Below are 23,725 nucleotides of genomic sequence, written 5' to 3'. Positions count from 1 at the left end.
TCATTTAACAAAACATAAATTGTATATTGTATTTTCTTCTATTCCCATTGTCTATAACATGAAAACAATAGCCAGAAAATTCTTAATTGGGCTGAAATGTGGAATAACTATCTGAGATCCTTTAAAAAAATGTTTTTATTGATTTCAGAGAGAGGGAAGGGGAAAGAGAGAGAAACATCAATGATGAGAGAGAATCATTGATTGTCTGCTTCCTGCATGGCCCCTACTGGAGATTAAGCCTGCATTCTGGGCATGTGCCCTGACTGGGAATCAAATCATGACCTCCAGGTTCATGGGTCGACACTCAACCACTGAGCCACACTGGCCGGATGAGATTCTTAAAGACTTGGTAATCAACTATAGAATTAAGGCACTGTATCAGACCATTAGACTCAAAAGATTGGCTAGGAGAAATAAATGCCAGTCAAAAGTTATTGCCTTACTAAAAAACAGCATATAATGAATGGTTAAAGGCATGGACTAACAGACCCAAGCCCTAGATTGTCGAATCTATTTTGCCACTTAATAACTGTGTGCTCTTTTGAAAGTCACTTAATTTCCGTGTTCTGGGCCTCTGAAAAGCAAACACTAAGAAGCGATTTAACCTGCAAGAATTTTATCAGTGCAAATACTCCTCGGTGTATTTACTCTCTCTTCTGGGTCTTTTTTCTGAGATGAAAAAATGGTAAGGTGGCTGGCAAAGGCTAGGAGAGTCATTGGATAATGATGCAAGTTTGACTCGGAATGAAGGAGAGTGAGGAAAGGTTAGGAAGAAGCATCCTAAGCTGCCATGCAATTTTAGGTTTGGCAAGGCTATTCATGTCTCTCAGGAAAAGGCGAGTCTGCCACTTGCTGTCAAGCAGCTCATGAAAAGTGAGCCTTGAGAAAAAATGTTGTAATAGTTTTCACAGTCTAGTAGCTGGGGCCCTTGGTTATTACACTCCTTGAGTATGAAGGTCTTCAAGTTCCATTCTCATGGCCACCAAAACCTCTTCTAAGAGTTTTCACATCTATAAATTCCCTATTAGTATCCTACCTATTTCACAAGGTTGTGCCAAGTATCATCGTAGGCACTAGGGATATAATGGTGAACAAGAATGACATGGTCTCTACTCTCAAAGAATTTACTTGATGATAAAAAGAAGTAGAGGCAAGTAAATTCTGTGTGGATCATTCAGATTGTCACTCACCTATAAACCTATGATGGCTCTCTACTACTTATAGAAAAAAAACCTATACTTCTTAGCATGACATACAACTGGGTCCTAATTTATTTTATCAACCTTATCTCTTACTAACTCCTCAGTCCCCACACACCCTAATTACTCCAACCATCACAAACATTGTCTCCCAAATGAAATATACTGAGTCACACCTCCATGCTTTTATACATATAGTGCTATCTAGAATGTGACCTGTAATCAGCCTTAAGAGCCTGCTCAAATGTCACTGAAGATAAGCCTCTTTAACCCTAGCATAGTGGCTCTCAGCAGGGGCAATTTTATTCCCCAGCCTGCCCCCCACCCTGGGAGCTATGTGACAATTTAGGTTGTCACAAGTGTGTGTGGGGGGGACAGGTGATACTGGCATCTAGTGGGTAAAGGGCATGCATGCTGTTAAACACCCTACAATGTAAAGGACAGCCTTCCTGGCCCCCAACAAAGAAGTATCCAGCCTAAAATGTCAAAGTGCCAAGGTTGAAAAACCATGCCCTAGAGCAGCCGTGGGCAAACTACGGCCCGCGGGCTGGATCCGGCTGTTCTATCCGGTTCTCTTGCTCTCCCCTCCGCTCCTTTACTTTGAATTTATATTAGTTCACACAAACACTCCATCCATGCTTTTGTTCCGGCCCTCCGGTCCAGTTTAAGAACCCATTGTGGCCCTCGAGTCAAAAAGTTTGCCCACCCCTGCCCTAGAGGCAGTTTGCCATAACCTAATCTGGGTTCATGTAGCATTCTGTCCTTAATTCTGTGAATTTTGTCTTTCTCTGACATCAGGAGCTCCTTGAAAACAGAGTGTGTTATTCATTTTCCTATATCCAATGATTTCACAGAGTCAGTCTCATCTCCTTTATAAATTTGTTAAAGTTAAAAAGGGTATATAGTCAAGTGTACTGGTGTCACTCAATAGGTGCTCTCTCATCCTTGTTCTACCACTTGCTGACTGTTTACCTTTGGGCAAATTATTTAAACTCAATTTCTTCATTTATTAAATGGCGTTCACAACAACTGCTTCACGTAAGAATTGTAATGGTTAAAAGATACACACATGAAGTGCTTAGCTAATGTAAGGCACATAGTGAAAGCTCAAAAAATATTAACTAACATTGCTGTTCCCATGCCTTGTTATACTGCCAAAAATAAGTAAAAGGACTCTAAACACCAAAATTTTAGAAGCAGAAAACATTAGTATTCAGCAATTCAATTATAAAAGTGATACAAAATTTCCACTCCCTTTTCAGATTTTTCTCATCACTCATTGGTTTCAAAGCAGTGCTTTGAATCATATTTATTTGTAATTCAGAACAATGCTGTAATATTGATTTTTAATTCAAAATGCTTTCTTTGTTACATTTTAGAATTTAAGTCACAAACCTAGTTAACTTAAGTTTACTAGTAGTAACACTGTATTTAACAGAAATGTCACCAATTTCAAGGAAGATACTAGTCTTAATTTTCACAACCTGAACATCTGTATTAAGGAATATTAAGCTAAGATTTATCACATGTTATGTGTTACAAAGCACTTATGAATGCTCTTTCAACTAAGAATTGACCCCCATTGGGGCACCATTTTGGGGCAAAAACCAAGTAACGAAGTTCTGGTGAACAGTGGTCAATATTTAACATAGTGCCTTACGCATAGCAAATGTTCACTAAATAGCTGTTGAAATAAATTCAATGAAGAAATCCTCAGGCCTGGGAAATTTTATCATAGTCCAGGTTGGCAGTGTATTAGTAGCCAGTTATCATCTCACATTTTCTCTGAACTCTGGCTTATTAGAAAATATTTTCCCATGGAAAGATAGACAGGGATATTCAAGGTTTATGGTGACCACTTAAAAACTGCAAGAAAGATGAGCTTCTGTGTGCTTGCTGCTAGGGAAAGAACTAGCTGTTGATGTCTTCAAATTTATTAGTCACCCCTGTTCCAATGGTTGTAAAACATACATGTGAAGACTGAACGGATTATGTCCATTTGGTTCTCAACAGGGAATGTCAGCCTTCAGAAACATCTCAAACTGCCACTGAAGATTTGTTTCATTGTTTCAATTATTTCTAACTTAAGAAAACAAAATTCCAGCCACTTGGACATTAAAGTGAAAAATTTGATATAAAATAATATGGGGGGAAATATTTACCTTATTTTAACTTTCTAACAAGCATCTATTCCAGGATAAGGGGATATCATTTCGTATAATAATACAAATTTGATCTTCGCCCTGGCCAGGGAGTTCAGTTGGTTAGAGCTTCACCCCGATATGTCAAGGTTGTGGGTTCCATCCGAGTCAGGGTACACACAAGAGGGAACCATTGAATGTATAAATAAGTGGAACAACAAATCAATGTTTCTCTCTCTTTCTCGCTTGCTCTCTTCCCCTTTCCCCCTTCCCCTCTCTCTCTAAAGCCAATTTAAAAAATAAATTTGATCTTAATCAAAAGACTAATCCTAACAAAAAAGCTATGCCCCAATACTATTACCTTCAGTAATAAATTCAAAACCTAGACTTAAACCTGTTCTTCAGATTTTAACTTCATAACCATAATAATAAACCCATAAACTGTATAAGGCAATCTCTCATAAACATTTTGTTTCATTTTTCCTTGGTTTTGAATAGGCATGAGGAATAACAGAAATGCTCTTTGGGTATGCATCATTCACTTCTGTGGTCACTAAAATTGTAGCATCTGGATCACAAATTAGGTACACTATGCTTATGTTTTTACCTCACAGAACTATCAAAGCCCCCAATTTTTTTAAAAGTCTAATTTATCCAAATCACATACAACATTATTTAATCCAGTCAATATATTTTTCAACATTTACTTATATCATACAATTAGCTTCTTCAAGATAAATTGTTGTAAAAACTAAGTCAGATATCTACTAGCTTTATATCTGGAATTACTATGAAACATAAAACATCCAAAACCATTTTCTAATCTCTTCTCCAAAAAAGTGTTATAAAAGCCATGTACCTAAACAAAAACTTAAGTTACTATTCTAACATGTAGGGAGTCATCATTTAAATTTACTTGCAATATTTTAAAGAAAATTATATTCTTAAAATCCTCCCTCCTCATACATATACACTTACAGGCCAAAATTTTAAGAATTAGGCTTATTTGTGGGAAATACCCAATCATTTATAATACTTATAATTTTATAGATATAATACTAGTAGAAAATTTTTGAAAAAATTCTGGCCTTAATATGTAAAAAAAAAAAAATCAAACTTAAGAACAATCATTATCACATTTTTTTGACAGTAAAAAATACATCAGCATTTATTCTTCCCATATAACGTCTACCAAAAATATTTAGTTACAGTAAAAATCTTAATGTAAAATTATTTATTACATTAAGAACTTTTAAAGACTACAAGGAATCTAAACTTGCAGAGCAGTTAACACTTCTCAAAAATATTATGGAAAATGCACTGACCTATAATAATCAAATATAGCAAGTAGTTATAACAGTTCACAAATGTATCAAAAGCTTAGGAAAGGCATATTAAAAGTGTTAGTCTTTCTTTAAAAGGCTAATGTCTATTAACAGCTTAAAACAGGCCACAGTAGGGGGTTAATATGTTGTTGTCTGAATCACTTTCATCAGTTTAAGTACCTATTAGTTCTTATTAGCAAGGTGTTATTGGCCTTTTAAAGTTTTTTCTGTTTCTTCTTAGTCTATTTGCCCAGATAGATTCTTTGGCAATAAAAAATGTTTGAACAGTTTAATTTGTATTTCTTTATATTTTTGAATTTTAGATTTGCATTTAAAAAATGTTTTAGCATATCTGCATACCCAATATGTTTTTATCTTATAATTTTCAACAATATGGAAAGCACACACTTTCTAAAATGTCTCCAAAGGGCAGAAATCAAGATGATCTTCTCAAGAACCAAAGCAATTCACATGCTCTCCTAAAATCATTAACGCTGAACTGACTACAAAATAAATGTTCATAAAGTAAAGCTGGACAGTTTATTAAACTTAGTTCTAACACAACCAATGGTTAGCATCACATACTTATTGTCTAAAACTGAAATTCCAATGATAAAACTGAAAAATAACTTACGAGTCAAAGATCACTGAACCTACTTTCATCAACCTGTGGGTGAAAAGGGGGCTCTAATAAATCCAACTGAAACTAACTTCCCAGGATGATCATAAATTCCTAACTGGGCAGGTCATGGTGAGTAATCATGTCTCAGACCTGTAAAAGGTTTATCTCCCCCTTAAGCAAGCCCTGTCCCTTACTTTTCTCCCACCTTCATGTAATCTTTCTTACATTCTCTCCTTAATTCCAAAGGTATAATAGAAACTGCAAAACTGTCATTCTCCAGAACATTTAAGATCTTGTTTCCCAGCATGTTGTCAGTCTGACTCAAACAAACTCTTACAAAAATTCTCTATAGGTTTGGGCATTTCTTATGTCAACAGACCAAACTTTGAATAAAATCTAACTTTAAAAAATTTATACATGAAGTTTCCTCAAAAACTTAAAAAAAATGGAACATCCATTTGACCCAGTGATCCCTCTTCTAGGAATATATCCTAATAAACCAGAAACACCAATCAGAAAGAATATATGCATCGTGTGTGTGTGTGTGTGTGTGTATGTGTGTGTGTGTGTATCAAAGCAATTTACAATAGCTAAAGATTTGGAAACAGCCCAAGTGCCCATCAGCAGATGAATAGATAAAAAAGCTCTGGTACATTTACACAATGGAATACTATGCAGCTGTAAAAACAAAAGAACTCTTACCATTTGCAACAGTATGGATGGACCTGGAGAGTATTATGATATGCGAAATAAGCCAATCAGAGAAGGTAAGTATCACATGATCTCACTCATATGTGGAATCTAATGAACAAAATAAACTGAGGAACAAAATAGATCCAGAAGCATAGAAGCATAGAACAGAAGGACACATTTCAGAGGGAAGGTGGGGTGAGGGAGTGGTTGGGAGTGATTAACTGGAGGACTTATATGAATAGTAGAGGCCCGATACACCAAATTCATGCAAGGGCCTTGGCCCTGGCCCCTGCCCGCTGCTGCTGGGGGCCTCTGACGTGGCCCCCGCCTGCTGCGGCTTTGTCCAGAAGGAAGGACGTCCAGAAGGATGTCTGGTCTAATTAGCATATTATGCTTTTATATATATAGATAAGCATAGCCCATGGACACAGACAATAGATTGGTGAAGGCCTTAGATCAGCCGTGGGTAAACTACGGCCCGCGGGCCGGATCTGGCCCATTCGGCTGTTCTATCCGGCCCGCGGAGCCGAAAGAGCGGAGGGTTCTCTTGTTCTCCCCTCCGCTCCTTCACCAGCAGCAGTGTTAACATGGCAACGTCGGGAAACACGGCCACAGCTCCTTCTTCTGAGTGGGCGGATTTATATCCGCCCATTCAGTAGAAGGAACAACCTCTCAATCTTCCAGAGGCTCCTTGTAATGCCCGCGGACGCGTCTCCCGACATCACCCTGGGAATGTGTAGACACGTTATCGTGGTGATGTAGGGAGACAGTATCAGAGCCTTTCTGAGGTAAGATTAAGAGCTCTACTCAAACACAATTTTTTCCTGTTCCCACATTCTGTACATCACAATGACTTAATAAAACAACAAAGACTTTCAGCTTTTAGGGCTTGTATCCACTGCAGTTTTTTTTCCCACTGCGGACGCGCGCAGCAGGGAAAAAGACACACAGAGGACATGTCACACTAGCCATGCTGCGGCTGCATTTTTTTGCTGATACGGATGTGGTATCAGTAACGCTACCGTGGCCACTAACCACGTGTTAGCGGCAAAACAAATGCATTTTGCGCTGCGTTTGCTTATCCCCCTTGCACCTGTAAAAATGCGTGCTACAGGGCATTTGTGTTAACATGCACCACTGCACATTAGCATCAATGCAAACATGATGGAAACCTGTGTACCCTGCATTAACCCTAGCTGTGCTGCATTGCAGCACTGCACCACACTGCAACAGCAGCACGGCTATTGTGAACGAACCCTAATTCAGTGGGTTGAACAAAAAGATTGTATAGAAATGTGATGAACTAAAGATTTTATTACAAAATCGCTTAATTTCAGGGTTTCAGAAGTAATCGGACAAATGAAAAACTGAAAATCAAATGTCCATATCTAATACTTGGATGAAACCCTTTCCTGGTAATGACAGCCTGAAGTCTTGTACTTAATGGACATCACCAGATGCTGGGTTTTCTCCTTTGTAATGCTCTGCCAGGCTGTCACAGTAGGGGTATATATATAAATATCCTGCCATTTCCAGCTTTTAATAAGAAAAACTGTTGCAATGGGCATTTGAAAGTGGCACTTGGTTGTCCAGTGGATGCAATCTGACATTGATAATGGGCTCTTTCACACTATGTGCACTGCGGCTGTTTTTTGCCAGTAACGGAAGTGCTAGTGGTAACTACTGGTTACCCATGTTTTGCACTGCCCTAGCACCTCCCATACAAGTGTGTCTGGAAGACACAGCAATGTGCAGCTATGTGTGTTACCATAAACAAAGGGCCTGTGTGAAAGATACACAGGTTTCCTATGGAGAAAAGGGGTTGTTCTCTATGGTCAGGGTGTGCCTCTGTCCCATGTCTGAACTTTTTCAGATGATTTTGTTATATATATATTTTTTAGAAGACCAAAAATGTTATAGTAGAGCAAATTTAATCACTTGTTTTTATACTTTACTGTCTTATTTTAGTAAAGAATTTAATAAGAGAACGGTACTGTTGGTTTTAGCCCAATATTAAACATGAGTGGACCGAAGAAAAGGAAAGTGGACAGTGAATGCCGAGTGTTTAAGAGGGAGTGGACAACAAAATATTTTTTCACCGAAGTCCGATCAATGCCGGTATGTCTGATATGCCAGGAAACACTTGCAGTCTTCAAAGAGTACAATCTCAGCCGTCACTTTGCCACAAAGCATGGCAACTATGCTAGCAAGCAGTCACCTCAAGAACGGGAGGCTACTGCACAGAGGTTGATGGCTAAATTACAGGCTCAGCAAAATGTCTTTCACAGACAAACTGCAATTCAAGAGACAACTACCAAAGCAAGTTTTATGCTATCATTCAAATTAGCAAAAGCTAGCAAACCTCTCTCTGAAGGTGAGTTTTTGAAAGAATGTATGATAGAGACAGCAGGTCTCTTGTGTCCAGAGAGCAAAGGCAAGTTTGAAAAACTCAGCTTATCGTGCAGGACAGTGACTCGTCGAGTGGAACTGATTGATGAATACTTGGCCAGCAAGTTAAATAGTAAGGCAGAGTTCTTTAAGTTTTATTCACTAGCATTGGATGAAAGTAATGACGTAAAGGACACTGCTCAGCTCTTAATTTTTATCCAAGGGATTAGTGACAATTTTGAAATTACGGAGGAGTTTTTAGCCATGGAGCCACTGAAAGGAAAAACACGGGGAGAGGACTTGTATGACCGGGTGTCTACTGTCATCGAGAAAATGAAGCTACCATGGAGTAAACTTGCTAATGTCATGACAGATGGATCTCCAAATTTAACTGGAAAAAATGTTGGACTGCTAAAAAGAATTCAGGATAAAGTGAAAGAGGAGAACCCTAACCAAGATGTTATTTTTCTTCACTGTATTATTCACCAGGAATCATTGTGCAAGTCTATATTACAACTTAATCATGTTGTTAATCCAGTCGTAAAGCTTGTTAATTTCATTCGAGCAAAGGGACTTCAGCACCGTCAGTTTATTAAGTTTCTGGAGGAAACTGATGCGGATCACCACGACTTACTTTACCACTCTCGTGTCCGCTGGTTGAGTTTGGGCAAAGTTTTCTAACGAGTGTGGGAACTCAAAGAAGAGATTGGTGCATTTTTGAAATTAAAGGGAAGTCTGACGAATTTACTGAGCTGAGTGACAAGAACTGGCTGTGTGACTTTGCATTTGCTGTAGATATATTTTCACATTTGAATGAGCTAAATGTGAAGCTACAGGGAAAAGATCAGTATGTACATGACATGTACACTAATGTGAAAGCCTTTAAATCGAAGCTGATTTTCTTTTCCAGACAAAGTCTTCACTCATTTTGCCACACTAGCCACACAGAAGGAGACCATCCAAAACGTGAATACAGCAAATCACTGGATGACCTGCATGCAGAATTCTGTCGTTGGTTTTCTGATGTTGAAAAAATTGACCAGTCACTTCAACTGGTGGCCTGTCCTTTGTCACAAAACCCTGAAACAGCACCAGAAGAGGTGCAACAGGAACTCATCGATCTTCAGTCTGACTTTGTCCTAAAGGAGAAATTCAGCTCTCTTGAACTAAGAGACTTTTATGCTTCACTTAATGAAGCCACTTTTCCAAACATCCAGAGGATGGCACAGAAGATACTGGTGCTGTTTGGGTCAACCTATGTTTGTGAGCAGACATTTAGCGTCATGAACATCAACAAAGCCCCTCACAGATCCAGCTTAACTGACGAACACCTCAGATCTATCCTGAGAATAGCCACAACAAAACTAACTCCAGACTTTGATGCATTAGCTAAAAAAGGAGACCAACAACACTGTTCCCACTGAAGTTGATGTTTTAAAGACCAAAAACCTTTCAACCCAGTCTACATTGCCATCTACATCTACGTCCCGGGCATAATTTGCAAGTTGCACTAAAGAAAATGTTTAATTTACTGTTTACACATTTTGTTCTTTTCTATTTGTTTTAGTTTTAAATTATTTTATTATATTTAAGTTTAATTTGAAAGGCTTTTGTACCTTTCCTTTGTTAGGCAATTTTATTTTGCCTTTGCCATCTTCAATATAAGGTATGTTATTGTGCTATGATTCCTCCATTTTTTGAAGTTTCAAATTATAATAATTAGTGTTTACATTCTTCTTGTTAAAATGTTTGAAATGAATAAAACTATTGAAATAAAAAAAAAGACCGTACCCTTTTATGTAATGATGTTTACTTTGAATTTATATTAGTTCACACAAACACTCCATCCATGCTTTTGTTCCGGCCCTCCGGTCCAATTTAAGAACCCATTGTGGCCCTCGAGTCAAAAAGTTTGCCCACCCCTGCCTTAGATGGACAGGTGCAGAGTGGAGGGGGTCAATGGGAAACGAACAAAGGGGACATCTGTAATACTTTCAACAATAAAGATAAATTAAGAAAATAAAAATAAATTCTGAATTCACACTTGTTATATGACATGTTGTAATTTTAGAAAGTTTCCCAATTCTGGCTCTACCAGTAATTGGCTGGGTAATCCTGAGCAAATTAACTACCTCTCTTGTCTGGTTGGGGTAACGGGATAGGAAGTAGGGGACCAGGGAAAGAGAGAAGGGCAGGAGAGAATCTCTAAGGGATACTTCATCAGCTCTACAATTTAGTTTTTCAAAAGGACAAGATTTTCTCCTTTGAGGACTATTTTGAGAAGTGAAATTAATTTCAATTGTTTAGCATACCTGTATGCCTCATCAGTTCTTGTCATTTTCAACAATGTGGAAAGTACTTTCCTACAAAAACTAAACATTCTTGGGCTTTTGCACTTACACAGTTTAATTTTTTCCAGACCAAAAGGGTGCTAAACTACATTTTAAAATATTGTGTGGAATTTTAAGTAGATAAAAGGGCAATCTGCCAACACAGTAAACCCTAATTCTGTGGACCTCGATTTAATGGACTTCGGACTTAATGAACAAAATTTCCGGTCCCTATGTCATATGTGAAAATTAACACCCTATTAATTTTAAAATGCTTTTATATATATTTGCTTATAATTGAACTAGAGGCCCCAGTGCACGAAAATTAGTGCACTGAGGGGGGAGGGGGGTCCCTCAGCCTGGCCTGTGCCCTCTCACAGTCTGGGAGCCCTATAGTGGATGTCCTACTGATGGCTTAGCCTAAGCCGCAGTCTGGCCTCCCTCTCTGGGATGCGACCAGGTGGGCCGATCAGGGGATGGCACCGCCCCCATCACCCCACGGCTGCCAGCCTCCCTCTGCGGGAGGCAACCAGGCGGCCAATCAGGGGACGGCGCCGGCCAGCGCGGCCCCGACCCCCCATCATACCACTGCTGGTTGCTGCCACCTGCCCTCCCCACACTGTCATCCCCTCCCTCTGCCCGCTGGCACGTTCCTTGGCTGGCCTGGCACCACATGCTCCCCAGCCCACCCCCCGCTGATTGGTCATTCCACTGTTCAGTCAATTTGCATACTGCAATTTTATTATATAGGATTAACAGTTTTTGTTATTTCTAACAAATTTTAGCGAATAGGCCATGTGTTAGAAAAAACATTGCAGTAATTTCACCAACAAATAAATATTACATATCTACAACTATAGTCTACATATTTAAATCCAAGAGTCACTGCTCATAAACAATGTTCGACAAATGATTAGCATGTTATCACACCTCATCTTACGTGGTAACTGGTTCTGTTGTCATGTGGTGACTTTCTGTAGCAGTTTTAACAATCACCAGCTGATGTTCCTACTTGCTCTAAGCCAGTGGTCGGCGAACTGCGGCTCGTGAGCCACATGCGGCTCGCGAGCCGAGCTGCGGTTTGCCACTCTCTGTTGACTAATGAGTGTGCCGACCACTGGGATAGGGGCTTAATCACAAGGAACAACAATAGCCTGTAATTATTGGAATCGAGAGTCTAGGTCAGTGGTCGGCACACTCATTAGTCAACAGAGCGGCAAACGGTGGCTCGCGAGCCGCAGTTTGCCAACCACTGCTCTAAGCCAAGCCCCAGTCATGTGCATTTGTTTACTCTTGATGACTGGTGAATGCATGCATTTAGTAGATCTATTCAGTATAAATTTAAAATTACTGTAATACACATAGAAAACTTTTACATAATTTTAATTACACAAATGTGTCTACATAAGTAAAACCAGGTAAACTAATTTGTCAATTTTTTAACATACGAATTCGTGCACTGGTGGGGGCCCTCAGCCTGGCCTGCTGCCCTATCGCAATCCGGGACCCCTCAGGGGATGTCAGACTGCCGGTTTCAGCCCGATCCCCGCAGGCCTGGCCAACATCCCCCAAGGGATATAGTAGTGGGGCCAGGCGCCGCACCACTCCTGCTCATTCCAGCCCCACTGTGCCTGCGCCGCTGCCACAGGGTAGCATGCTGCCATGGAGGCGGGAGAGGCTCGCAGTGCCGCAGCTGCGCTTGCCAGCTGTGAGCCCGGCGTCTGGTGCCCTTCAGTCAGCTGAGTGGCACTGGCACTATGGAAGCACACTGACCACTAGGGGGCAGCTCCTGCATTGAGTGTCTTCCCCCTGGTGGTCAGTGCGCATCATAGCGACCAGTCGACCGGTTGTTCGGTCACTTAGGCTTTTATATATATAGATGGACTTTTGGCTTTAATGGACACTTCCTTGCTGAATTAGTCTGTTATATCAAGGTTTTTCCGTATCTCTCAAATTTTAGAACACATGAGCCAATTGAGCCAGTTAAGGGTAGTAGAATGTCACCCCAAAACATGCCACCTTGGCATAAGAATAATTTTGAGCTGAAGACAACTGAGAAAAAGCAGATATAAGTTATCTGCCCTCCCCCTATTTACCTAAAAGCAGATCATATAGTTGTAAAAGTGTCCCCCCTCTCCTCTCTACCAGAGACAAAAGTTAATCACCAAAGACAACTCTAGACCCTTAGCCTTGAGATGGCAGCAAAGGAATTGACGTGACAAACTTTACCAATTAGCCCTTGTCTTCCATTAGTTCTCCCACAAATATTTACCTTCTTACAATTTGTCAGAAACCCAAAGTCCTTTTCCTTTAGTTTGTCACTTCTGTACAAATTTATTGTTCTTTTGTTAAGATGCTATATAAGGCCAAGTCTCATAATCACTCTTGAGTTACTCACTACTGAGTATTCCCATGTGTTTGCATTTTAATAAACTTCTATTTGTTTTTCTCTTATTAATCTGTCTTTTGTCAGTCTAATTTATAGGGGCCCAGCCAGAGTATTTATTTAGTACAGAGTAAGACAAAAGTAGGTTTACAGTTGTGAGTTCATAAATTTATTCTTGAATTATTATTTATTATTGTATTATTTATTTGTATTACAACTGCGAACCTACCTTTGCCCCACCCTGTAGAAAAAATAAAGTTTCTCTTCCCCTAAACCAGCAATTCCACTTATAGGAATTTGTTCTACAGATATACCTTCACATTTGTAAAACTATAGATATAGAAGAAAATTCATTATTGTATAATTTAATTATAAGCAGATATATATAAAAGCATTTTAAAATTAATAGGGTGTTAATTTTCACATATGACATAACCTATTTTGCTCTGGCCAGGTGGCTCAGTTGGTTGGAGTGTTATCCTGTACACCAGAAGATTGACAGATCAATTCTTGGTGAGGGCGCATACCTAGGTTGTGGGTTTGATTCCTGGTTGGGGCATGGACAGAAGGCAACCAACCAATGTCTCTCTCACATCGGCATTTCTCTAACTCTCTCCCTTCCTCTCTCTCTAAAATCAATAAACATATCCTGGGGTGAGGATTTACAAAAAAAGAGTAACTTATTTTTATGAAACTATTATTTCCCCAAAAAGCATCTGAATTCTCATATGCTTCTGCATTTAATCTGTTGCAATATTACATATCATATAGCATCTGGAAAACTTCACTGTACAATTATGAGAAAATGAAAGTGAACAAGGCAAATAGTTTCTTAGTATTACTATGAAACTAACTTTAACCTTGCCGATATCCTGAAAAGATATCAGGGACCCCAAGGGATCTCTAGACCATACTTTTGAAACCAATAGTATAGTGGATGGAACAGATAGCTTAAATGTATTTTTAGTACTATCTTAGTGAAAACTACAAAGTCCTTTGAGAGCACAGAGAAGGGTGCACTACCTTTGGAGAGAGCTTAGAAACTTTTACAGATCTGAGACCTGAGCTCAAGTCCTTTCACACTAGGTCCTATAAGTCTTTCTCCAACTTTGCAGAGTGGCTCCTACCCCTCCTCCTCCTCTCACTTGGTTGCTGCCCCTCAAACTGACCAACTTTGCTCTCTTTTTCAAGCCTTTGTATTTATTGTTTCTTCTGTCAGAAAGGCTCTTCACCCAGGGGTGTTTGGAATAAATAAAACTAAATGTCATTCAACAATAGAATGAAAAAATAAAAGAGAATGAATTAGAGCTATATGTTTAAACAATAACAAATCTCAAAAACAATATGCACAAAAATTATAGAAATGTTCCCATAATATGACACTATGTAAAATTTTTAAAATTTTAATTTATATTTTGAAAGGTAACACATGATTTAAAGTTATAAGAACTTCCTCCCAACCCTGTCCTCCAGTTATACAGCTTCTCTCTCAGAAAACAACCAATATGACCAGGTTTCTCTTTCTCTCTCTCTCTCTCTCTGTGTATGTGTGTATCTATCTTTAAAAAAAATTTTTTTTAATTTTTAATTTTTTTATTTTATTGATTTTTAGAGACGGGAGGGGGGAGAGAAAACACTCCTTGGCTGGCTAGGTTAGAGCGTCGACTATGGTTGAGAGTTCAATCTTCAGTCAGAGCATATATAAGAAGCAACCAATGAATGCATACATAAATGGAACAACAAATGGATGTTTCTCTCCTCCCTTCCCGTCTCTTTAAAATCAACTTTTTAAAAAAAGGTAGATATGTGAGAGAAAAACATTGATTAGCCGCCTGCCGCACGTGCCCTGACCAGAGATCGAACCTGCAATCTGGATATGTGCCCTGACCGGAATCAAACCCGTGACTCATTGGTGTCCGGGATGATGCTCCAACCAACTGAGCCACACTGGCCAGGGCTCTATCTATCTATCTTTATATAAAGTTGTTACGTAAGCAGAACAATAGTGTCATATGGTTTATGTATATCTTCATATAAATTAAAAATTTAAAGACATGCATGGGAATTATAAAAACCAAATTCAAGAAATAATTACAGGCAAAGAGAGAGGGGGGGGGGGGCGGCGGAAACAGACTCAGAAAGAAGCACTTCAAATGTACCTAATAAATAAGTGATCTTGGATAAGTCAGATCTATGATGTTATTTAAAAAACAGCTCTACTAGTATTTGGGCACATAAAACAGCTTCACAATACAAATTATGTTCTTCTATAAATGTATTGTTGGAAATAAAATAGATCACACATCTAAGCATTTATTTTCTAAAGGTTCTGAACTACTATTATTAACAAAATGTTTCAACCTTGATTAATTACTACAGATTTTCAAAATATCCTACCAAACAAAAAATGCAATGAAAATAGAATACATTCACAGACAGAGACACATACAAACGGGTCAAAATATCTTACATTCCTACATTCAAGTTGTAGAATAATATAGATTGTGTTGGAAAGACCATGGTCATGAGTGGCCTTAGCTTTCTCCCTTCCCAGCTTGAAGAGACATCTGGTTGCCAGCTGTGTAGCTAAGAGTCACTGCTTGCCAAGTAGGTGGCAGAAGGTGGTGAAGAGCTGACCACCTATATTTTGACACTGCCTTTGACTATCACTTTACAGAACTGGGTACATTACAGAAATTCTAAAAAGAGTTGGCTAAATTTCAAGGTAAGAAGTTGGCCATTTTGGCTTTAACTCAAATCAAACAGTATGATGTAGGAAAAGAGGAGAAAAGAAGATAAAAAAGTTACTGAAGTTTACAGGAATAATTTACAGGGCTATGTCCTTAACCTCTCCCAGATATTGTCCACCATCCTTCTATCCATCATTATTTTAAATATGGTAAGTGTAAAAACAGCTAAAGCTAAAGTGGAAAAACGATATCTCTATGTCTACGCAAGTATAGTGTCATTCATATCTTTCACTTTTATGTCAGTCAGTATAATATATATATTTAGTATATATAAAATATACATCAGTAAGATATAAATATCCTATATAATAAAAGGCTAATATGCAAATTGTCCCCTCACCGGAGAGTTCAACCAGGAGTTTAATCAGGGGCTTGACCAGGGGACAGGGCCAGCCTTCCAACCAACCGCGACCCCTTCCCCTGGCCGGCCCCATCCCCAACCTGCCCCCCAACCCCGATTGGCGGGGGGGGGCTGGCCGGCCAACCACCTGCGGCTGAATCCCACCCGTGCACGAATTCGTGCATCGGGCCTCTAGTATGAACATAAAAATTTAACAAATAACATGGAGATTTTACTTAACTTTTATGTTGTTTTTATGCCTTCTGTATATTGTGTGTGTATATATATGTGTATATATATATGTATACATACACACAGCTATATATCAGAGGTACAGGTATAAACAAACTTGGGGAGATGCTACAGTTTGGGAAAGGCGCTTTGCTTTATTAAAAAAAATCAATACAACTTCCCCACAGATTCATGATGTAAAATTCTATAATCAAGGCTTGTAGATTTGTAATTATGGTATGTCAGCTACATTTAAACAAGAGTGTTAAAAGATTGTTAAAGTTAAACTAACACAATTGCAGTGTGAATTGTCCTAGTCTCATTCTAATCTACTGGTGTCACTTTCATTTAATCAGAAGGAAACTATGGGCCAAAGTCAGTGCTATTTCCAAATGCTTTAACATTCTTTGTTCACACTGGATTTTAAGCCAATACCAATCTAAAATGGTTACAAAAAGATATATTTAAGAAAGTGTTTTAAACAATTAATTCACTCACCAGTGGGCTAGTTTAGCAGGTTTTATTGAAAATAAATTGCCTTTAAAGTTATTAAATATCCCTTTATGTTAAATGGATGAAAACATTTCCTTGCTAAAGAATTGCTTGAATTTATCATAACTCTGGTTAAAAACAAACACAAACATAAATTTTATTTGGAAACTTATTGTGGACATATTATTTAGCTGAGAGACTATATATTTTCTGGCATGGATTCATATTTACAGAATGCATTAAAATTTTAGTTTAAGTAAGGTACAACATTCAATTCACAGTTGTACTATCAGCAAGTAGTCTCAAATAACACAGAAAACAGTGCTATGTTAGCTAGTTACAGAAGAGGTATAAATACTAATCATTCTAGTTTGCCTGGAACTTTCCCAGATTTAGCACTGAAGCTTCCATATCTCAGAAACCCTTCAGTCCCAGGTAAACCAGGGTACTGATGTCATCTAGACATTAAAAAAGATGGGGGAGGATTTGACAGTTCTACACTGGAGAAGAAAATTGGAATGATATTTGGTAACTTCCTGCTAGGGCTGCCAGATTAGCTATGATCCAGTCACAGATATTATTAAGTCCAGCAATCTTTCTGGAACATGGATCCAAATGTTTAAAAAGAGCCTGCCAGACCCAAACTTACCAACTAATATCCACTTAACAGTAAGTCACATGTGAACAAAGGCTGCTGCTTGAAGAAACTTAGTACAATTACCCACCCAGCTCAAAGTACACACATTTCTCTAGCTTCACAGCCAGAATTAGTCCTAAAAAAACAATCCTGTTGCTGGGAAGGGGATAGGTAAGGAGTCCTAGGAGTCAGAGGCTCAGAACCAAGTCAGCCTCATTGCTGTCCAATTCTCATTTTATAAACCATTCCTAGTAACTGTACTTTTCCCTTGTTCCTAGGAATCTAATCTCTCTTAACATCCATTTTCAAAAATCAGATATTTTGCTTTGTTACCATGCAAGGTAACAAAGTTTCTCTAAGATTAGGGTCCCTGAGGCTTCTCTCTATTTTCCTAGGGCCTTTAATAATGGCCTTGAAACCTGTTTCTCTTTTCATTTCTAAAATGGCTGCCATCCACTAATTGCCTTCACTACTTTGCCAACTTGCTGAAACACCCACTCATTGTTTGGGTTCCCTGATGCCCATCACCATCTATTTATAGTCTTGTTTCCATATTCATGTAATATTCCATCTGCCTTCCCAGATTTCTTCCTGAAGCCGCCCACTAAATGACACTTTTGGATAACCTGAAGGATTCTAGGGGACTTGATAAAATACTTAAAATTCCAAGAATGCACCCTCCCTAGTATAGCCCAATCAAACTGAACTCTAGGACCAATAGAATTTTAAGCCAATACCAATCTAAAATGGTTACAAAAAGATATATTTAAGAAAGTATTTTAAAACAATTAATTCACTCACCAGTGGGCTGAACTCTAGGACCAATACATAGAATATATTTCTAGTGGCTCTCAATTCCTGGAAAGAAAACTGAAGGAATTAAGGGTGTGAATGAGGACTTTAAATCTCTTCTTCCAAATAAAAGTTGTGACTTCTGAAGAGAAACAGGGCTATGGGATATGAACATCTAACTAGAAAAAAGGTGATGAGAACAGAAATTGGTTTTTAGACCACTGCTTTAAGAAACCAGTGTTCACAAAACCAGGAATATGTCTGAATCATGAAACTAATCAAGAAATCTTTGAAACTAAATTTGGAGAGAGGGGAAAAATGCATACCTTTAAAAACCTTTTTATTATGAAAAAAAATTTAAACATATAGAGAATATAATGAAGCCCCATGATCATTCAGCCCCCGCAATCATTGATATGTTGCTATATCTCCCTCATCTATTTTTTTTCTTTGCTGAGGTACAATAGAAAATTTTAAAAATAAGATACTAAGTCAGAAGATGGAAAGAGTTATACTTAAATTTCAGAGAAAAATAACGAGAGAAGGAAAGTAGGAAACGATATTTACAGAATTAGATGGTTATCTACCAAATCAAAATATGTGTAATAAATAGCTAAAATAGAAATTTTAGAATTAAAAACACACACACATCTAATTTTAGTACATATGGTGAATTCCACTCCAAAATGTCAATAAAAAAGCCATGAAAAAATGTATGTAGGCATTTTCATTAATTTATAAGCAATTTAACATATAGTAAATTATGCAGGTTTCACAAAAATGATTTTATTTAATATGATGAAGTATGAAGAATCAAAATTAAAATTTGATAATGCGCTATTACTGAAATAAGATGAAAATAAAACTTTATCTCCAAACAATTTCTATAAGTACTTGGGAATGTTTGAAAGCCTAAAAACTTAGCTTCTTATAGTAATTATCTAAATGAGTTTGTTTTCTCTAGAATATGTACTGTAAGCATATAATACTTGAACTGAGTAATTTCATAAACTAGTATAGATCATTAGAATGAGAAATGACAAAATCATATAGGTAATTAATGGGAATCTACCATTAGAAGTCATTTCTCATGATTTTCTATCTAAAGCACTTTCCATTATACCCTGGTGCTTCCACTAAACAGATTTATTAAAATGACATAACCAAAGTAAGTCTAGCAAAAGTGAACAATAGAATGCTGGGGTGAGTAATGGTGCAAATTATTTATATTTTTAATTATATATCTTAACTGCAATTGAAAAAATCCTTTAAATACACATAGATATATGTTGAGAGATATATATCTCAATTCCCTTCCTACTATCACACATTTAAAAAAAAATACTCTTTTGAAGTGTTGTACTTAAAGTAGAAAGCTGTAGATCAGAAACCTTTGCTCTGCCACTAACTGAACTGTGATCTTAGACACGTTTGGCTTTTCTCTTTTAACTTCATTAAACCTCAGTTCCTCATCTGTAAAACGGGAATACAAACAATATTAACATTTACCAGCCCCTGGCTACTTGCCACACACTATATTAAAGAGTATGCATAGCAGGCACTTCTTGCAACAACTGCAGGAGGTGGGTACTTTCTCCATTTTACAAAAGAAGACACCGAGGCACCTGAGGCATGGTGCAAAGAATCTGTAGTCAACAATACAAAATAAGAGGCAGAATTAAGATCTGAACCCACTGTCTCCCTTCCGAAGAGGCTGTGCATTGAACAGCTCCTCACACGATCTCCTCACTGCCTCCATAATGGAAGCGTCCAGGAAAGTACAGTGTCCTGCTGTGCTATCTAAGCCTGGGGGCAACAGCTTAAAAAGTGGATTTTTTTCTCCCCTTTGCCTTGTCTTACTTCCGGTGGAAAAACGTTAAAAAGGGACAAACGGTGGGCAAAGAGGAAAAAGCCAGCTGACTGGGATGAGCATTTCTACTACCTGCTTCTTCCTAAGCCTGTCTACCTGCTCTCCGGGAACGCCTCTCAGAAAGTTTGACCTTCGTGGGTCGGAACAATCAAGTCCTAATAAGCACGGAAGTGTCTCACAGCTGCCAGGGATTAGAGCTGAGTACCGGCATTTACTTAAAACAGCACCCCACAACCTCCGGGGCGAGCTCAGGAACGCTGAGTGGGGAGAGCGAGGCCGCAGAAATTGGAGGCGGGAGCTGAAGTTCCCGCCCCCGTTCTCCCAGACTGCGAGGCCGCCGCCACGTTTATCTCCGGGCGTCACCAATGCCTCATTTTTTATCAGGACCGGGCTCTCGGCGGCCCCCGAAACTTCAGAACCGGCTCGCAGTCCCCCCGAGCCCGCCTCCCCGCTGTCGGTGGGCGTGGAGGCGCGGCGCGCGCAGGGGAGGTGCTACCAAAGCCCGGCCCAGCCTCCCGCTCGCCGCCCCGCCCGCGGGCGCCCGAGGGCCGGGCTGCCGCCGACCCTCACCATTCACGGTGGGGAAATCGAGGGCAGGAGCAATGGGAGGGGCGTGCCCCAGACCGCGGGCTCGGGCACCGGCGCGCCCCGCTACGGCCCGGCCCGTTCCCGCCGCCCGCGGAGCAGGTGAGGCCTGGACTCCCGCGCCCGCCTGAGGCCTGCGCTCCGCCCGGCCTCTCGGGCCGCCCCGAGGCGAGGGAGAGGAGGCGCTGGCGGCTGCGCCGTTCGCGGCTCCTTACCGCTTCACCACGCCGGTTTTGATCTTGATTTGTCTCACGCGAGGATCGGCCATGGTCCCTCGAGCGCCGCAGGAAGGAGGGGCAGAGAGTCGAGGTAACCGTGCTGCGAGCGCGCGCGGAGGAGGCGGTCGTGTCGGCGGAGTCACCACGGCCCCGCGCGCATGCGCAAGCCCCGGCGCAGGCCGGCGACCCTGCCACACCCGGGGCGGGGGGACCCTGAGCAGACGGGCCACTCTTCGCGCCCGCTGGGCCCGACAGCCACCCAGTTCTCCTCCTGAGGAGCCTGCCTCCGTCTCTCCCTAGAGCACTCCTTTTAGGGCTCTTCCCTCATTTTAGTGTGGACACAAGTTACACACTTTTCCCGGTCGTCACAGCCTGGATGTGTTGGGAAACTTCAGTATCTCCCCTATAAACCCGTTTGGCGGTGACATTGCTTTGCGAGATTACCCACTTAATGGACAGAGTGATCTAAAAAATCGTATTAAAGATATTTTCGGTGTCGTTATCTGGTATCAAACAGGCCAAAGCGATGTACCATCATGCACGCAGTCAAGAAAATGCTTACCCTCCACCCCAGACCCCTGCAAAAAGTGTTTGTAGATACGTACCTCATAAAGGAAATGACTATAGGACTTATTCAAGTAATCATCACCGAGGGTGGATCTTAAATATTTAACTTACGAAAATGTGTGTGGCTCACAAAAGCGTGGGCCTGGTGGTCAAACCAACTGACATTCGGGTTGCACCCTTTAAAAGCCAGATGACATTGGGCTCGGGAGCTACTTAACCTCCCTACAGAGCCTGTTGCCTTGTAGGCGAAGCGGAAATAATGTCCATTTTACAGAGTAGAGAGGAAGATTAAAGCTCAATGCCTGACGCACTGTAGATGCTCAATAACTTTCTACCATTGTTTTGTATTTTCGGGGGAAAAAAAAGTATCTGTTGCATAAAATGAGGTGCCCCTCTGCATCAGCCTCCTCCTGATGGAGTTCCCCAAGGAAGGCGGGGCATCCACCTAGTGTCTTTTCCCTTCCCTACACTTGATTTACTCATTCTGGCTCTCAGAGCTAGCTCTGGAACACCCTTCCACCATCCAGTCCAATACCCTTAGTTTATTTTTTAAAATCTATTTTTATTCATTTCAGAGAGGAAGGGAGAGAAAGAGAAACACCAATGATAGAATCATGGATCAGCTGCCTCCTGCACGCCCCGTACGGGGGATCAAGCATGAAACCGGGGCATGTGCCCTGACAGGAATCAAACAGTGACCTCCTTGTTCATAGGTCCACGCTCAACCACTGAGCCACATCAGCCGGGCTAATACCCTTATTTTAAATCCAAGATCAAACCCCACCTCCTGGAGAAAATCTACCACGACAGACCCCCCTGCTTGTTCAAAGCTCCCCCCATACTTTGGAATCACCCAATATTAATTTTCATTTTTTCTTTTAAAAACTATTGAGTCCTTCACAAGTGTGTGCTCACTCTCCTAGTTGGATTATAAGCTTTAGAGGCAAGAATCTTGTCTTCCATAAATCTCCCTCCTCTTATCTACACCTGTGTACTGTACACAGCAGGAGCTAAACTCAGTAACTATTTCCGTCCAACTGACTGGCACTCTGAAATGCAATTTCAAGTGAAGCAGCAGAGCAATGTAATACTGGGGGCAAGGGGATGAGTGGAATCAAAATAAAAACAAAAACCCAGCAGACTCACCAAAGGTAAATGCTACAATTAGAAATCCAGTAGCTCATTAATATAAAGTTACTGGGCAGTCCCATAAGGCAAAGAAGCAACAGCAGCCGCCAAACCCAACAAACGAAAAGATTGTGCAACTAGGACTCTTGTTACTGTCAAGGATCTTCTTTTAGTGAGATAACAGAAGCCATATAACTCTTCATATTTTCCTTTTTGCCTTGTTTTCTAGAACTTCAGAGCTCGGTTTTGGGCTGATTTGCAGGAGTTTCCCTCATCCTAGGTTTTCTAATATAAATACCCCCTATCTCCCCCAACCCCAACCCCAACTCTACTTCCACCCTTTGGTCCTTTTCCTCTTTGTTTTAATGATTTTGTATCTATGACTTTCCTGTAAACCAGTAATAAATAAATGTAACACACCAGCCAAAACACCTCTGCCACTGCTGCTGTGTACCCAGGCCCAGGCCCAGGCCCTTGAGGACAGTTGTTTGTCTGTGTCTTTGAGTACCATATTGTATGCTTGAGGCCATGCGTTTAGATCCTGAAGTTTGGCCACACTTCTAAGGATAGGGGATCAGGTGAAATGGTTCCTACTGTCAGTTTACAGTAGTTGTAAAGAGCTTTAACTTTGGGGCCCAACTGCAGTGGTTGGCAAACAGCCGCGGTTTGCCGCTCTGTTGAATGAGTTTGCCGACCACTGTCATATACTACCCTTTACCTCTTTGCACACAATATGCCACAATTGCCTAATCCTCACAGCTTCCAACTACACGGTAACATTTAGTCTAGGCCAGTGGTCGGCAAACTCATTAGTCAACAGAGCGGCAAACCGCGGCTCGCGAGTCCGCCGCGGTTTGTCGACCACTGGTCTAGGGTCACATCCTAGCTCTGCTTCGTACTAACTGTAAACTTGGACAAGTTACTAACCTCTTTATGTGCCAGTTTCTTCATCTGTAAGATGTGGGTGATAATAATAATAATAGTACCTACCTCATAAGGTTGTTATAAGGCTGAAATGAGTTAATATTTGT

The 23,725-nt window shown here is 40.1% G+C and overlaps 1 protein-coding gene across 1 annotated transcript in view; it reads right to left on the bottom strand.

Annotated features, from left to right (window-relative positions):
• TBCA (tubulin folding cofactor A) overlaps window positions 1–21,182 on the bottom strand; it is a 70,094-nt gene extending 48,912 nt beyond the window's left edge. Inside the window, exon 1 of the mRNA XM_080682788.1 lies at window positions 20,997–21,182. Coding sequence (XP_080538914.1) covers window positions 20,997–21,049 — 53 coding nt within the window. The 5' untranslated portion in view covers window positions 21,050–21,182. The remainder of the gene's footprint in view (window positions 1–20,996) is intronic.
• Between the last annotated feature and the right edge of the window lie 2,543 nt (window positions 21,183–23,725).

The sequence above is a fragment of the Plecotus auritus genome (genome assembly GCF_963455305.1).
Source record: "Plecotus auritus genome assembly, chromosome: 7".
Taxonomy (NCBI): domain Eukaryota; kingdom Metazoa; phylum Chordata; class Mammalia; order Chiroptera; family Vespertilionidae; genus Plecotus; species Plecotus auritus.
Note: the sequence above shows the minus strand (reverse complement) of the source record. Positions and strands in the feature narration are given on the sequence as shown.